Source organism: Colletotrichum truncatum, assembly GCF_014235925.2.
Source record: "Colletotrichum truncatum strain CMES1059 chromosome Unknown Contig_0003, whole genome shotgun sequence".
Taxonomy (NCBI): Eukaryota; Fungi; Ascomycota; class Sordariomycetes; order Glomerellales; family Glomerellaceae; genus Colletotrichum; species Colletotrichum truncatum.
The window spans coordinates 4,505,284-4,521,536 of NW_027222400.1; the positions used below are offsets into that span (position 1 = coordinate 4,505,284).

The 16,253-nt window shown below is 45.5% G+C and overlaps 2 protein-coding genes across 2 annotated transcripts; one reads left to right on the top strand and one right to left on the bottom strand.

Moving 5' to 3' along the window:
- Positions 1-7,959: 7,959 nt before the first annotated feature.
- CTRU02_206098 (DNA methyltransferase Dim-2) lies at positions 7,960-11,745 on the top strand (the record flags this gene model as incomplete). Its single annotated transcript, XM_036728728.1, has 2 exons — positions 7,960-7,966; positions 8,018-11,745. 2 exons carry the CDS (start codon positions 7,960-7,962, stop codon positions 11,743-11,745), a joined length of 3,735 nt encoding a protein of 1,244 aa, XP_036579617.1.
- A 746-nt stretch (positions 11,746-12,491) lies between these two features.
- On the bottom strand, positions 12,492-14,426 carry CTRU02_206099 (prefoldin subunit; the record flags this gene model as incomplete). The annotated part of the gene is made up of 3 exons (XM_036728727.1): positions 12,492-14,151; positions 14,200-14,280; positions 14,332-14,426. The coding sequence occupies 3 exons, from the start codon at positions 14,424-14,426 to the stop codon at positions 12,492-12,494; spliced, it is 1,836 nt and encodes a 611-aa protein (XP_036579616.1).
- Positions 14,427-16,253: the final 1,827 nt, after the last annotated feature.

The window sequence follows — 16,253 nt, forward strand, 5'->3', positions numbered from 1 at the left end:
GTTTTTCGAAATTCTATATTAAACTAACTACTATACTTACTAAGAAAAGAAAATATATATAAACTATGTTAAGTATAATTATAGCCATCTAATTTTTTATAAAGGTTTAAATATAATAATAGTTATAATATAGAAGTTTAAAACTAAAAGCTTTAAAATGTTAGTAGATACTAGTAACTTACTAGTATTCCTTAACATTAGAAAAATATATTTTCGCTTATATATACTTATTTAAAAAATCTAGGAAATTAATATTTATACTTATTAAAAGTATATAATTATATCTAAAAGAGATTTAAAAGTATTACTTTAGTAAATATAGTATAATTAAGGGTTAAAATTCTATAATAGAAACTTTTCTTAAGGGAAATTTTAAAATATTATTCTAAGCTTAAAGAATTTTTTACTAAGTATAAGAATATATAAATCTACTATATCTTACTTAAAAATTCTAATCATATTAGTTAAATATCTCTACCTATTTTATATATTAAGATATAGGCTAGGTAAATTAGTATTATAAATGTTAAACCTTGAATTTATAATACTTATTATCAATAATACTAGTATATAGCTACTTAAGTATTATAATTAAGTCTTAATCTATTTAACATATATTTATTCTCTTTAATAAGTAAAGTATTTAGTTTAATATAGAATTTCGAAAAACGGCGTTTTTGGTGTAAATGGGGTGCCCAAATGTGGGGGGTGCCCAGAAGTGGGTGTGGGACGTTAGCTCGAGTAATCTTTCGATTATAGGATTCAACTGTCGGTCTCGCAGGTTTTTCCATTAAAGCTCCATCATTTTCAGGATTGATGTAATCCCATAAATGCAAGCCTATAGCTTTTGTTTGGAATTCTTCGTCCCAACGGCCCCAGTCTTCAAAGGTCCGTAGTAGTACCTTCTTAGATGAGGTATTGCCACTCGACATCGTATCTTTCCATGCGCGTAACTGGCTCTCGAGCGATATGAGACTCTTAATTGTTAGATAAACGATATTAGTTTGATGCAATACACCTGGGGTTCATTGAGCAAAGAGTGATACATGTTGTTGATTGAGTGATTCTACCCATTCCGGTTGAAGCGGGGTTCTGTTTTGTATCTACCCGTTCTTCCCGGTTTCAGCATATTGCAAGAATGCAACTAAGCTAGATTTCCTAGCATTTTATCCGGACGCAGGCGTCAATCTAACACAACCCATGCACTCGGTTATTGTTTCCCATATTAAAATAACGAGGTCGGCATTCTGTAGATGAAACTGTCACGCAGTCAATTTGCCCACCACTTATGGGGTAAAAAAAAGATGCTTCCATTCATTAGAGACTGTCTAGGGGTTATTGGGTTGATTATATAACCGTCTATTCGGTAATTACCGATTTGAAGGTTTTCATGCACAAAATGACATCCCCGTTAGTTTTATATGGGAAACAATAGCCGGGTGCATGGGTTGAATGCATGCCCCGATATATGCAGTGGTCCGTGTGACACACCCCCTCAGAGAGGCAACCTGTTGTAGGTTGATTCTCTGTATTCTCATTCAAATACAGAAATGATACTATTCAGAACTCCGTATACTTACTACCAAATTCCAGATTCATACTGCGTTCTTCTCGATCAAATGTTCAATATTCGCCATACCCAATTGGGCGATAAAGTGGTTGTGTTTTTGGGCTGGCATTGCTTTAGTCATACCGTCTGCCACCATTTCGTTGGTTGGAACCCATTGAAAGTCAATTGATCCCTTCTGTAATTCCTGGCGAAGCCATAAGTTGTTGATATTGATATGGCGTAATTTGCTAGTCGCTTGGGGTCTTTCAGCAATCAATAGTCGAAGAGTTTGCTTATTGTCGCATTGCATGATGTATTTATCATCTAATTGGAGATTCAATTGTTCCATGAGTCGAATGGTTGCCATATATTCTCTTGTGGCTGCTGTCAAAGCAGCAAGCTCAGCTTCTGTGCTTGAAGTGACTACTCTTCGTTGTTTGACTGCTTTCCAATGAATTGGACCTCCGAATAGCATCATCACATATCCTTGAGTGCTTTTTCGAGTGACAGAGTCATCAGCGAATGAAGCGTCTGAGGCGCAGTAGAGGACTCCTTTCCCTTTGCAGTTGAACTCGATAGCGAGGTATTTGTTGTCCTCAAGATATTGTAAGCATTCATATGCTGCTTTCTGGTGTTCAGAAGATGGATTTGATAGGAATTCTGCTAGTCTCGAGCTTGTTCGAGCTATATCTGGTCTGCCAATCACTCCAGCATAGTTGATTGATCCAACCTTCCGTTGATAGTAGTTGATTTCCTCTGGCGTAGCCTGACCAGGACTTGGGACCAGGTTATCTATTGCCATAGGTGTTTGGCGTCGCTTGGTTGAGGTTCTGATCTTGAATTCTTCAGTGACCTTAGATATATAGTTGTCGAGACTCATCCATAGTTGACGGGTTTTTCGTTCTCTTATTATTCTGACTCCTAGGAAGATACTCAATTCTCCCATATCTTTCATTTCATACTCCTTTTTGAGTTGTTGAACTGCTTCTTTTACTTTGGTTTCATGCTTTTTATGGTATATAAGCCCAATATCGTCCACAAAGTGGAATACTATGAAGTATTGATTGGTGTAGATACAGTCATCTTCTTGGAGTGGGATAAGGCCAAGCTTCTTGAATGATCTCTCCAGATTCTTTTGCCATAGCAGTGGGCTTCGTCTCAATCCATATAGTGCTTTTCGCAGGGCAAGACAGTATCCCTCTTGTCTGAATCCTGGAGGAAACCAAACATAGACTTCCTCATCAATTGTGGCATGTGTAAATGCGTTGACTGCGTCCAATTGAAGAGTCTCTAAGTCAAATCTCGCCACAATTGCCATGAGACTTCGCAGCGATATACCAGCAAGCGTTGAGGCATAGGTCTCTAGTTCATTTGTCGGTTGGAGATCTCCTCGAACACAGATCCTCGCTTTGAACTTCTTGAGATATCCTTTGCTGCCCTTATATGTGAATACCCACTTCAATGGGATAATTCGCTGAGTGTCTTGATCAATATTGCCAAGATCAATCATTTCAAACGTGCCCATTTGCCATAGTGATCTGTTCTCAATATTCATTGCAGCAATCCATTTGTGACTGTATTGGTGTTTGATCGCTTCACTGTAATTCTTTGGAACTGGTGGAAGTGTCTTTTGGTGTGGATTGCCTAAATCATCTGCTGATGCATCCCATTGATCTCTTCCTTTTACTGTATCCGTAGATTGCAGTGTGAAGTGGGATTCTCTTGCTCTTCTCAGTCTTTGTGATGATCTTGTTGCTTCTGGTGGCTGTTGATTTGTTTGACCAAGAGGGGCTGATCGATTGTAGATGTTGTGATTTCTGCTGCCACGAGGTCTTCCCCTTCTCGCTATGTTTGGGATTACTGTGGAGGAATCTTGTGGTATGATTTCTTCTGGTTCCAATTCTATGACTGGTGTCTGGTGTAGTTCGAGTCGGTCTGTTGAGGTTTCCTCTATGGTCTCACTTTGATCCGATTGTTCTGGAGTTGGCGATACTTCTGGAGTTTCTGGAGTCTCCCTCACCCCCTCAGTTGTTTGAGAATCTGACAGCTGTACTGTTGGTGATAGAGAAGTGGGTGTAGGTAATTGAAAATCCCCTGATTCTTTCTCCTGCATCGGTGTTGCCGGTGTTGTTTCTTGAGCGGCTGGATTCGAGGCGGGTAGTGGCCCGGTAATATTATCGCTGAAATCTTCTCCATCCCAGCCAGCTGTGTCTAGGTCTTGTTCAATTGGATTTGTGAATGGGATATCCATTTCTGTGAACTGGAATTCAAGTTCCATTTGGCTTAACTTGCTGGTATCCTCAATCCTTGGATCATACAGCGTGTTTTCGTCGAAAGTAACGTCTCTAGTTCTCATGACTTTTCCTATTGCTGGGATCCAGATTCTGTAGATATTTGTGCTGTCATAACCACATAGATAGCCAATATGAGCTCTTGGCGCAGTTTTGTTTGACTTTTCTATTCCTCTCTTGTAGTTTTGTGTCAAGGGGTAAGCTCTGCAGCCATATCGCCTCAAGTGTGCTAGTTGTGGCTTTTCAGCCCTCTTGTGGGTAGACTGTTGATGAGAGTTCAGCCAAGTGTTGACCAACCCCAATGGTGTCTGCCACTTGTGGCGTCTTCGAGGCAATCTGTTTGACAGATAAACTGCTGCTTTTGCCAGCTCTGGTGCCATCAATTCAGGAAAGCGAGATTGAAATCGAAGTGCTCTCATGATCATAAACACAGCACCTCCAGCTCTTTCTGCTGGGTTTTGAGCACCAGTGTACTCAGCTGATCTTTCAATCATATATCCATTCACAGCTGCCCATAGTTCAAACGCATTGCGTAAAGCAACCTCCCAATCTAGGCGTAGAATAGAGATTTTGATAAAGCACTGTCTCTCGAGGTATGCTGCTAATTCTGTCATAGCTTGTAGTCCCTCCTTTCGAGTACGAAGAGTTCTTATCCAGAAGAACCCTGACCAGCCATCGCTGACCAGCAGGATCACCTTCTCCCCATTGTATGCTTTGCTAAGTGTAAAGAAGTCGAGAGATAGATAATCTCCTACAGCAGTTGGCCAATGGTCTGGGTTTCTGCGGGAAATTTGGCGAGTTGCCTTCCCAACAGCACAGGCATCACATTCCACTTTTGTGATTCCTTTTATCTGTATCCCAAGAGCTGTTTTAAGTAGCTGTTCCAGTCCCTCAGCGCCTGGATGACCAAGTCTCTCATGCCACAACTTGGCTTCTGCTGATGATGTTGGGAGTGGTTGTCTTGTTGACTGAAAACCTTTGGTTGGTTTCCTTTCTACGGTTGGGCTGAATCTCACAGTCTTCTCGGTATTGCTGAACGAGGTATTGTTCAGCAGAGCTGGGCCAGCTTCAATAATGTATTGACCATATCGGTTTGGTGTTTTGAATAGAAGTCTGCCTTTTGAGTCGATAAGACCCGGTATTCCTGTTGTAAAGATGATCCCTTTTTGCTTCAGCGGTTCTGTCCCAAGGAGCGATGTTGGGTATCCAGGCACAAGCCATACATTTCTGACTTTGATCTCCTTGTTGTTGGATTTGCCGCCTTGGTTTGGTTTGATGATCATTGTGCCTTTCGCAATTGCATGTACATCTCCTCCTCCAGTGGTGAAGTCTTTTGTGACTGTGTAGTCGAGATCATGAAGTCTTGAGGAGTCGTTGCAGATGTGGAATCCTGTTCCTGAGTCTACTATCACACTGTCTGACAGTGGGAATCCTGAATAGAGACTTGCTTCTCCTTGATTGACGATAGTGACGAAAGATGAGAGTGATCCTTCTCCATCAGACACTTCTTGAGTATAGTGGGATGATGATTGTGTAGTGTTTCTCCAGTTTGAGGAAGATGTTGCTCGATCTGGGGACTTTTGAGACTGCTGATCGCTTGCCCCTTTTCGTAGTTTTTCAACTATTCTCTTTAAGTGTGGTTTCTTCTGGAGATACTCATTCAATCTTTCCAGTGCTTTCTTATTTTCTGGATTATCTTCATGATAGTTTGGGCCTCGCTTCTTAGGGTTGGCATGTTTGCAATCAACAAATCGGTGACTTTCGTTTGGGCAAGCTGCACACTTTTGCTCTCGTTTTGCCCCCTGTTTTATTCCTTGTTCGTTTTCTCCTTGCCAAGTAGCGAAACTCGTGTCTTTTAATGAAGCAGCATTCAGCCAGTCTGGGTGGAAAGTTCTCACCCAACTGCGGAAATCGTTAGCTTGCTCAATTCCAGCAGTCTTGCTGATCGAACTGTAGGTTGGGTCATCCTTGTATCGCTTTGTGAAGTCGTAAGAGGCAGATGTGTAGTAATCTGGTGCAATTTGCTTGACTGCTTTCAAGAACTCAGAGACTTGAGTAACTGGATCGCTGAGAGCAGGGATTCCGATTGTTTGGGCTTCATCCATGATTTCTCGATAGATTATGAGCCATCCTCCAAGTTTTGCTCTTTTGATTGATAGCATATGCTTGTTATATCTTTCCAATACCATTTGTTGTCTCCCAAAGTTGTCTGGCGCTAGCTGTTTTTCAAGAGCTTTTATGATATCCCTGACTGTTTGCTCCTTGCTGACTTGGCTGATATAAGTGGCTGCTACAGTGTTCATGATCCAACTGTGAATTTCTAGAAGACTTCGCCGAACCTGGTTGTATTGGTCTTTTTCTTCTTGATAGATAGCTTTTCCATAGCTGATAACGTTGCTATAGTTTGCTCGTTCTTCTTGTCTGAGGTCTTTTGGGTCTGGGAATTCCAATCTTGGCTTAGTATTAATCTTGGTTCCTTTTGGATTCACATAGTCCCAGACTTCATGAACGTTTGCCAGCATCTGTAAGTTGTTGAACCAGTGGTTCCAGTCGCTGTCAGTCTGTAGCCGCTGTGTGTATTTTGCAGTTTCCGTAGTTGAATTCATGATCTCTCTTGAAAAGAGAACTGGTCTCTCTCTTCTGATCGTTGTGCAGTTGATTTTTCGCCGTGGCCAAGATTGAGTTCGTGACTAGACACTTCTTGTTTCAAGTTGGTGATTTTGTCGATTGTTGCCTAGAGGTTTGAGGGTATATAGCCAATCTCAACGCCTCAATTCTCAACAAAACGCAAGACGCCCCCCCTGTCTAATGAACCTGCCGTTTAGTGTAGTTGGTCTAGCCACCCAACTTGTAGCTATTCGCAAGGACCGTAAGACTGGCAAGCTCCCCTTCGTGGGTTCAATTCAGGGTTGTGGAGTTTTCGCAATTTGTAAAAAGTCTTATCGGTTCCGTTACACGAAGACTATAAAGTGAACCACCTGTTCGTCTTATCTGCCCGAAGCTTTCAGAGGCATAAAATGAGCAACTAGGTGTCTCTTCCGTTTCGTAATTCCAACCCTCCTGGCTGCGTATCAGTGGTATGGTCGAGCATGAACTTATATAAGGTTCAAGTTAAGAGTCCTGGGTTCAACTCCTCAGATGTGGTAAGTCCCCCTGAGTTGAGATGAACTTTTTGTGATTTTTTGATAAGTGTTGATGATATGAATTGATGACCAGAAGTTCTTTTGTGATTGAATGTTTCAACACTTCAACGTTCAGCCTTGTGTGATTGGAATTGATGTTTTGTTTGGTGGACTTGACTGCCAAAGTCTCATGGGTCGGTAACTTCGTCAATTGAGTGCCCTTGTCTATGGCATAAGTCTGAACTGCTCCCTTCTGGAAGTCGGTTTTTCAATTGGTAATTGTCACCATGAGGTACTGGGCTCATAACTGTCACGCAGTCAATTTGCCCACCACTTATGGGGTAAAAAAAAGATGCTTCCATTCATTAGAGACTGTCTAGGGGTTATTGGGTTGATTATATAACCGTCTATTCGGTAATTACCGATTTGAAGGTTTTCATGCACAAAATGACATCCCCGTTAGTTTTATATGGGAAACAATAGCCGGGTGCATGGGTTGAATGCATGCCCCGATATATGCAGTGGTCCGTGTGACAGAAACCCCGATGAGACAAATGGATAAAAGCCCATTTACTCATCTAGACAGTCTTTTCCAAATACATCACATTTTTGGGCCCAGCTGGCTGGTGGGACGTACTGCTGCGTGACAGAGGACTTGAGCCATCCTTTCCGTCTTTGCTGTATCAACAAATCGCCTTCCTGATGGAACTATCTCAGCGCAGCAACACGAGAGACTCTTGATCACTCTACAGAAATCGAGCTATGACCTGGTGCTTATTCCTCGTCAATGTAATTCACCAGCCTTCCTCAACCTCTCACTTTTCCCGTTTTCCTCCTCACTTGCTTTATCATTTTCTCACTTAGTCTTGAACTCTTTCTCTCTCTCTCTCTGTCTCCATATCACCTACCCAATCCACCATCCCGCATTTCTCTACTGCAATTTCAAATCTGAATATAACGAAATCTGAATATAACGGGAATCGATATTCGCCAAGAAATGCCCGGTTTGTTCCTTCACCTTTTCGTTTCTTAGCAAATACCTAACACCATGGAAGGTCCCATAGAGGATTATGAAGACGGCCTTGTGCCTGACTTTTGGGAAAATGGAGAATACGAGGATGATCCAGATAATGAAACAACCGATGACTTCATTAAGGCTGAGGACTATGACATGATTCAAAGTCTGGAGAATATCATCACCGATACTGAATGCGATTCGACACCCACAGATTTACCCCGGTTATCACTTCTGAACGACAGCATGGGAAAGAATATAGAGCAACCACAGACAGTCTTTTTACCAGCGGACTTCAAACCAGCAACCAACATTTCTGTGGAGATACCAGAAAGCACGCTGATCGCACCACGATATCTCTACCAAGGGGAGGAGTTACCTATACCACCTGAGAGGGAGTGGCAGGCTGTCCATAACTTGCTTGAAAGACATAGCACACTGAGAAATGGTCATGACGGCTTTATCGAATTCAACCTCGACCAATTCACTGTTTACATTGAACCTTACGTTCCTGGCGTGAGCAAAAGTTATGAGAAAATGCGATATCCGTCCGAATTGCGACCCTTACAGCATCTTTCTATTAAGCCTGGCTGTAGCCGTATGTACATCGATGGCATTCTGTCGTTCGAAGGGACTCGGTACTTCATCCGGCAAGTCCCTTTTGAAGAGCTACCAATCGGCAACTATGGTGTCTCAGAGCACACAGTTGGCTCTAACATTTGGGTTCGGTCAAGCTTAAATGTTAGGGTTGCAAGCCAACACAAGGGCCGTGATGTGTACTATCGGTTGAAGGGCCCTTCTCCGGAATACAAAAGATATTACTCTGGATTTCTCTGGATTGCAGACTTAGCGAAACATGTTGCTGACTATCTTTCGGCTGCGGTAGCAGAGAATCGACGCATAGTCTTTCGAGACTTTCGATCCGAATTCAGCAAATGGTTATCCACAACTCACCAAGGCTCCAAAGCCTTCACGCACTGGCGAGCTCAGCATCCAAGTTCAGACTTTTGTACTGCGATAGTTGCGAACTTGGACTTCATATACAAGGAAACTTATGGGGTCCTTGGGCATGATGAAACCAGGTCAATTTACCTGTGGCAGGAGATCCGCGACTATACTGCGTATACAGACGCCTCCGAAAAATTCCCTTTGATCCTCACAAGCAACACGTCTTCGCTTCGATCACCGCGAGACGGCAAGTCCAGCCAGATCCCCAAAACCACCGTCACCCCTTACATTGATCAACTTTTCAGCCATTTACCATTTGGCAGCATGATGGAGCCACTGAGACCAAGTCTCAAAGTTGATAAGCTGCGAGAAACAATATCCCGCAGTTACAACCTGGAATCATCACCAAGTATTCATACTTCGGCGGACCAAATTAGAAGAGACAAAATCATCCGAGAGATCCGGGCTGGCGATGTCATCTCTACTACAAGGGATGATAAGAATGAATCGCATTGGGCCAGAGAGGTTGCTATTGGCTTCCATGATGTCGACCGCTGGTTTGGGCTTGTACAAAAAGTCCACAGCCCGAAGAACGGGGAACCTTGTTTTGATGTTATCTGGCTTTACAGACCGGTTGACACGATCTGTGGCATAATGAAGTACCCTTGGAACAACGAGCTGTTTCTTTCAGATCATTGCTCCTGCAAAGATAGCCACCCGAAAATCCTAGCAAGTGAGGTACTTTCAATTCATCAAATGGATTGGGGAGGCTCATCAGACACCAATGCCGAATTCTTCTGTCGACAGACGTATCTTACTGGCACACGCCGGTGGGTAACGTTTCAGGAGACTCACTTACGCTGCTATCATAATTCAAAAGCGTTTCCATACAAAGTCGGCGATACGCTTCTCGTTCACCTTAAGAAGGCTGCCGACTATGTTGAACCTTGCGAGTTAGTAGCACTTCCAGGACTCAAAGAAGTATTGACCTTCAGACTACTCCATCGAAGAGACCGATTAGAGTCCCAAGCAAATATCCCACCAAATGAACTTCTATACAGCGACGACACCGTGTCTCTCAAGGCAGATGCTATACACGGCAGATGCCTTGTACGGTTTTTCCAGCCTAACGAGTTAATACCGCCTCCCTACGACCGGAAGGGCGTAGGCAATGCCTTCTTCATCACCCACCGTCTACAGTCATCAGGACAGATTATCCCAATGGATGGCAAGCCTGCATCTCTAAGGCAGGGTTTTGATCCCTTAAAACATGTTCCCAAGCTTCGAGGGGTTGACCTTTTTTGTGGAGGGGGCAATTTCGGCCGTGGCTTGGAAGAAGGAGGAGCAGTCGAGATGAAATGGGCCAATGACATCAACGTCAGAGCTATCCATACCTACATGGCAAATGCAACCGGTACTGTGCATCCCTTCGCGGGCTCTATCGACCATATGCAGAGGCTTGCTCTAGAGGGAAAGTTTAGCAACAAGGTGCCAAAGATTGGGCTAGTGGACTTCGTCTCTGCTGGAAGCCCTTGTCCAGGCTTCTCCCGTTTAACTGTCGACAAAGCTACCCCAGAACAGCGCAAAAACCAGTCTCTTGTTGCAGCTTTTGCCTCGTTTATCGACATATATCGACCAAAATTCGGCATACTTGAGAATGTCTTAGAGATCGTGCAGCCGCTGGGCAAGCGGAATGAGGATGTTTTCTGCCAACTGGTTTGTGCTATTGTTGGTCTCGGCTACCAGGCTCATTTCTCCTTGCTGGACGCATGGACATTTGGCTCACCTCAAAGCCGTAGTCGTGTCTTCTTATGCTTCGCGGCGCCAGGATTCAATCTCCCAGAGATGCCACTGCATTCACACTCACACCACGAAAAAACTTTTCGCAGCAAAACGCTGGGCTTGTTACCGAATGCCGAGCCGATGGTTGAACGGTGTTTTATGCCAACACCGTTCAAGTTCGTCACTGCTGAAGAGGCAACAGCCGACCTGCCTGATATCATGGACAGTAAACCAGATTGTTGCATCGCTTTTCCTGACCATAGATTAGCCTATGGGATGACGAGATACTTTCGCAATCAGTTGAGCGTAATCCCTAAGCAGCCATATGGTATGAACTTTCAGACAGCATGGAAAAATGGACATGGTACAATGACGAAGGCCGAGAGAGACTTTTTTCCTGAAAAGGGCGCAAGGGTTAGTATGGGTTCGTCTCGTGCATGGGGTCGGTGCCCCCCGGGCAAGATCTTGCAAACGGTTACTACAACACCTTCTCCAGCAGATGCGCGGATGGGCCGGCTTTTGCATTGGAGCCAGAACAGAGTGTTAAGTATCATGGAAGCCCGCCGAGCTCAGGGATTTCGAGATCACGAGGTAATCTTGGGTCAACCAAAGGACCAGTGGAGGGTTATCGGCAACAGTGTTGCCAGAGAGGTGTCATTGGCTCTTGGGTTATGCTTTCGCGAGGCATGGCTCGGATCTCTGATTGAGGGAGACGAAATCGAGCCTGTAAACCGTGTCCCCAAGCAGCGTAACCTTGAGGCTTTGTCTTGCCATTTACCGGATACAGTTCAGCCCGAGCCATTGTCAGTTGCGAGCTCAAGGAGGAGCATATCTAGTTCAGAAACGCTACGCTCCTCTTCATCTGCAACACCGGCCAAACGCCCGTTGGGAAGTACACTGGAAGTTCGGTTGTTCGTGTCAAAGATTGCAAAAAACAGTGCGGGACAGACAACGAGTGAGGGGGCCGTTAAACCTGATATTCGACGAGTGACACCAGAGTTGCCAATCGTATCAGACCTACCACACGTCAGCATCTGAGCACCCAGTCGACTAGTAGGCACACGTGTTGGCCACTTAAGAACAGAAGGCCTTGGGGCGAGCATTTTGGACAATTAATGCCCAGACATACACGAACACATAAAAGGATTGCATTAGGAACGGGATAATTAAGCGGGGATGTGCCAATGACTTTTGGACAGCGCAAGAAGTTTTCGCATAGAATCACATAGACTAGCATAGCCATGGGCAATACCAGAAGCCGATTACTGGCTCCATTTCTTAGGCTATTGACTTGCATGTGAAAACAATACTTGTGGCTTTGCTTTTAAGGAGACATTATCCCTAATTCTCCCCATTTTGATCTGGAAGTTTAATTCCAACGTGCGGAGAGCTAGTAAGCCGCAATAGCACAGGCTATGATGGCAACGGAAGAGTGATTACGTTTACACGGGACATGATGACGACGGTAGCGAGGCTTTCGGTGGCGTAACAGGAACAGAAAGCGAAGAGAAAAACAGCAGTAGCAATCATCTAGCCCGTCTTAGAAGAAGGGAGATTACCGGGATGAGGGTGTGCAAATGCTGGTATTAACTGGACCGGAGATGTAACGTTCCGGATTCTCTCAAAAAGAAAATCATAAAAAAAAAAAAAACAGCGCTATTTCCCTTCCTAAATTATATGAGGTGACTAACAATTGCTATAAATGAAGAGTCTATGCCTTTGGCAGCGTATTATTATGGTATTCGGCCAGTTTTCGCCTCCCGCCGCTCTGCTCCTCTTCTATCTTATTGTACTTTCGTGACCGTCAAGGTCATGGTCTCGACCTCCTTCTCCGTCTTTGTCACGGTTAAAGTCTCCTTCTCTGTGACCGTCACTTTGAGCGTTAACACATCGGGATTAGAAGTAACCTTCACGACGGGCACTGTGGGGACGGTTGACGGAATTGGGGCAAAAGTTAGGGTGTCAGTGACGATGATGCCGTTGGACGTTGTGGGAGCAGAGGGTTCCGCGGCAGATGATGAGCTGCGGCTGCGACGGCGAGTGGATGTCGTCAGCGTTGTCTCTAGGGTTGGCTTTTCATCCTCTGCCGCTGTCGTAGTAGATGGCTCTGGATCAGGCTGAACAGTTCTAGTGACAATGATTGTCGTGGTAAAACCTGGCGCCGAGGTCGCGACTTCTGGCGGCGCGACCAGAACTGTTGATGTAGCAGTGGCAATTGGAGCTTTCGGACTTGTGTTTGGGTTACTGGGAGGAGTGATGCGGATTGTAGATGTTGCGGTAACTATGGGCGTCACCGTTGCCGTGACCTCAGAAATCACCTCGGACGCTGGCGGAGCTTGAGCAGGAATGCTGGATGAAGAACCCGGAGCCGGTGCTGCGGCAGGCTCTCCCAAGATGTTACTGGCAACAGCAGGGTTATAGCACCCGACGATGACCCCTTCTGTTGTGTTCATCGGGAGAGCGAAACATGCCAGACCAGCACCGCATTTTTCGATGTTGAATGCACCATTTGGACCGCATTTACCGACGTTGCTTTCAACACAAGCAATTTGTCCGAGGCTACAGGCGGACTGCTCCGTAAGGCTGGCGAAGAGCTTGTTGAAGGACTTGGCGCGAGCGAGATTGATGGCAGCAATGTCTGGCGAGACAGTGGCCGTTCCAGCGGGGATGGAGCTGTCGATTGTAGGGACACCCGCATTTGGGGTTCCTGTAACATTTAGGGTGGCCGATGACGGAGGGGAAGTTTGAGATGAAGATGGCGCTGTTGACGACGCCGATGAGAGGTTGTCTGATAACGAGGAAGTAGCTACAGCAGTCTTGGTTGGGGCAATGCTTTCATCAGGCGTTGCAGCCGGAGGCGATGACGCCTCAACATCAGCGCTCGTTTTGCTGGACAGTACAGGGGCGCTGGAAGCTGACGCCGCAGGCTGCTCCAGAAGAGTGGTTGTGGATGCTACTGCTGTTTCACTCGAAAAAGGAAAGGCAAAGGATAAAGATGATTGTAGAGGCGTTGCCTGAGAAGTGGAACTACCAGGAACGCCAGCCGCGCTGGACGCGGGGTTTGTGGGAAGCAGAGACGAACCATCCTGGACACTCGTGGTGGCAGATGGGGCCAACGTCACAGAGCTGAGAGTGGGAGGCACACTGGTTGCATCCTCCGTATTTGTTGATGAACCATATTCTCCAGGAAGTGATGTCAATTTGGTAGGTACTGATATCGTACTCAGAGGCGGGGGTAGGAATACTGGTTCAGAGCTGGTTGTAAGCGGTGGCTGGGGTCCTGAGGTAGATTCAACCGGCGGTGTGGAAAGACTCTGGGCTTCGGTTTGAGTGGCAGCTGGTGTACTCCTCGTTGTGTCGTCAAGGGTTACAAAGATGGGACTCGGGGTGGGCCCATCTTCTTCTTTCTGAGCTACTACGGAGCTGGCAGAATTGATAAGATCCCTGTATCTATGTAAGTGGAAGCTCTTGATGCTGGCGACAGCAACATACGTTGTATCTGGAGCTACGCTCAAAGTCGTGTCGGCGGTACTCGCTACCGCACTGGTAGTGTAATTCCAGTCACTCCGTAAGCTGCAATGGAGGTTAATTGTGGCAGTTTGGAGTGATTTGGTATATACTGACAATTTCTCAGCACGTCTAACTGGGCCAGCCTGCGTGTTCTGAGATATCAGGAGGAGGAGGAGCAAGACGTCTGCTAAGCGGAAGCTAGATAGCATTGTGAGGGCTGAAGGAAAGGGTGTTTGGTAGGGGTTGGCGAAGAATGCCGTGGGTTCTCTTCGTCAAGAAGAGAATATTATAAGTTGGTATCCACAATATATTGTTTTGCACTCGACAAAGAGCGATGAACTCGTCGTAGCCACAAAGGCAGTGGTCAACAGAGATCAAGAACAGAAACGAGGCATTAAAGCAAAGAATGACGTGAGAAAGAACTGAAAGGCGAAACACAAGGAAATCGAGCAAAGACGCAGAGAGAAAGACAGTCGTCGATATGAACAGAAGATACTAGGAAAGATTGCTTGATGGATGACGGGGTTTCGAACACAGTCCGACGCGAGGCACGCGTGGGTGCAGCTCCATCTTGTATGACTGGACTTGAACGTCAGAAAAGAAAGGTCCTCGAGGGCCCAGAACTTTTAGGCTGGTCGCGACCCATTCAATGAGCCGGGCTGTGAAGGCATTCGAAACAGCCCATCACGACTGGGCAAGATAAATGTAACAGTTTAGATGAGGGTCGGGCAGGTTGGGTCATTTTCATCCAATGCAATTGATGTCTTCCTCTTTAGCGGCCAGGATGTAACTGTAGCTAGCAGATTGGGCGGACAGGTTCCCCGAGCCGACGGTTTGGTTAAGCGCCTTTACTAGACCTGATTCCTATGTTAATACGAGAATTTGGCGAAGGAAATGGAACGTTTTTGATGAGAAGGGGTTTACTTGTGTGTGTTTCTTGTGAGGTTGACTGCAGACGCGCGGGAAGTTATAATTGGCAGGCCAGGGCACCCCTGTACTGCTCCCGAGAGCTGACAGCCAATCACCACAACAGCGCTTACACCACCTGGAGCAGGTGGAGCTTGAGGGGCACTTGGCCCAAAGACTCACTGAAAGCGTTGGACGAAATCACTCATCCCCGCCATCTGTGCTTCTTCTGTCATCTCCACCTCTCGTCAGGGCATTCAAAGATAAATCGGCCACAACCTCCTCACCCTCGCTGCATCTACTCTCCTTATGGTTGGATGCGTATTTGTCTTCCACGTCACTTTTTCAAACATCGTGACACCAACTCATATACGCCACAAACGTCTCTGTCTATTGGCATGTTTCGGCCGAGTATCACCCCAGAACGTCGCTGAGGACCTTCCTTGGCTTTTTTGATGCCTCAAACAAGGCCGAATTAAAAGTCTCTACCAGCTGTGAGGACCTTCCCAATCGTTTGAGTGTTCAGCCTTGATTATGTTTCTTGCTGTCGACATCAGTTTTGTCTAAAACACACACACACCACTGTGAGATGCGTCGTACTAAAGTGCTGCAGCTGGTGAGTATTCCCTGATTGCTGACCACAAAGTAACATTTGATTTGAACATCAAGGTAAACCACGACGAAGGCTACTACAACAAATAGAAGGAAAAGTAAACCACTTCCAGTGCAGAAGTACCGATGATTTAAGGGCAAATGAAAATATAGACAAGACTGTGCATCCTCAAAATTTAGGACGCTTTCTTCCGCTCGGTTTAAGGCACGCTCGACAATAGGTTTGCTTACCAGGAGAAGTGAAAGATGCTGGAGCTCCTTCAGACTTTCTGCCTCTAGCATACCGTGACTGTTGTTATACGCCGCGCATATCGTCGGGGCTAACGAAGGTTTGTGCATGCCTCGTTGCACTCTGCAGGGTATGTCGGATTTCTGATTGTCTCTGGGGCGACATTTACATGGCAGCCGGGGGTGCTTAGCCGTAATTAACTAATTAACGAGGACAAAAACCTGTCAGATGCTTGATGTCTTATCAGAGTACGGTTGCTTGAGGCACGTGGCCTGCAATGCTCATGCCA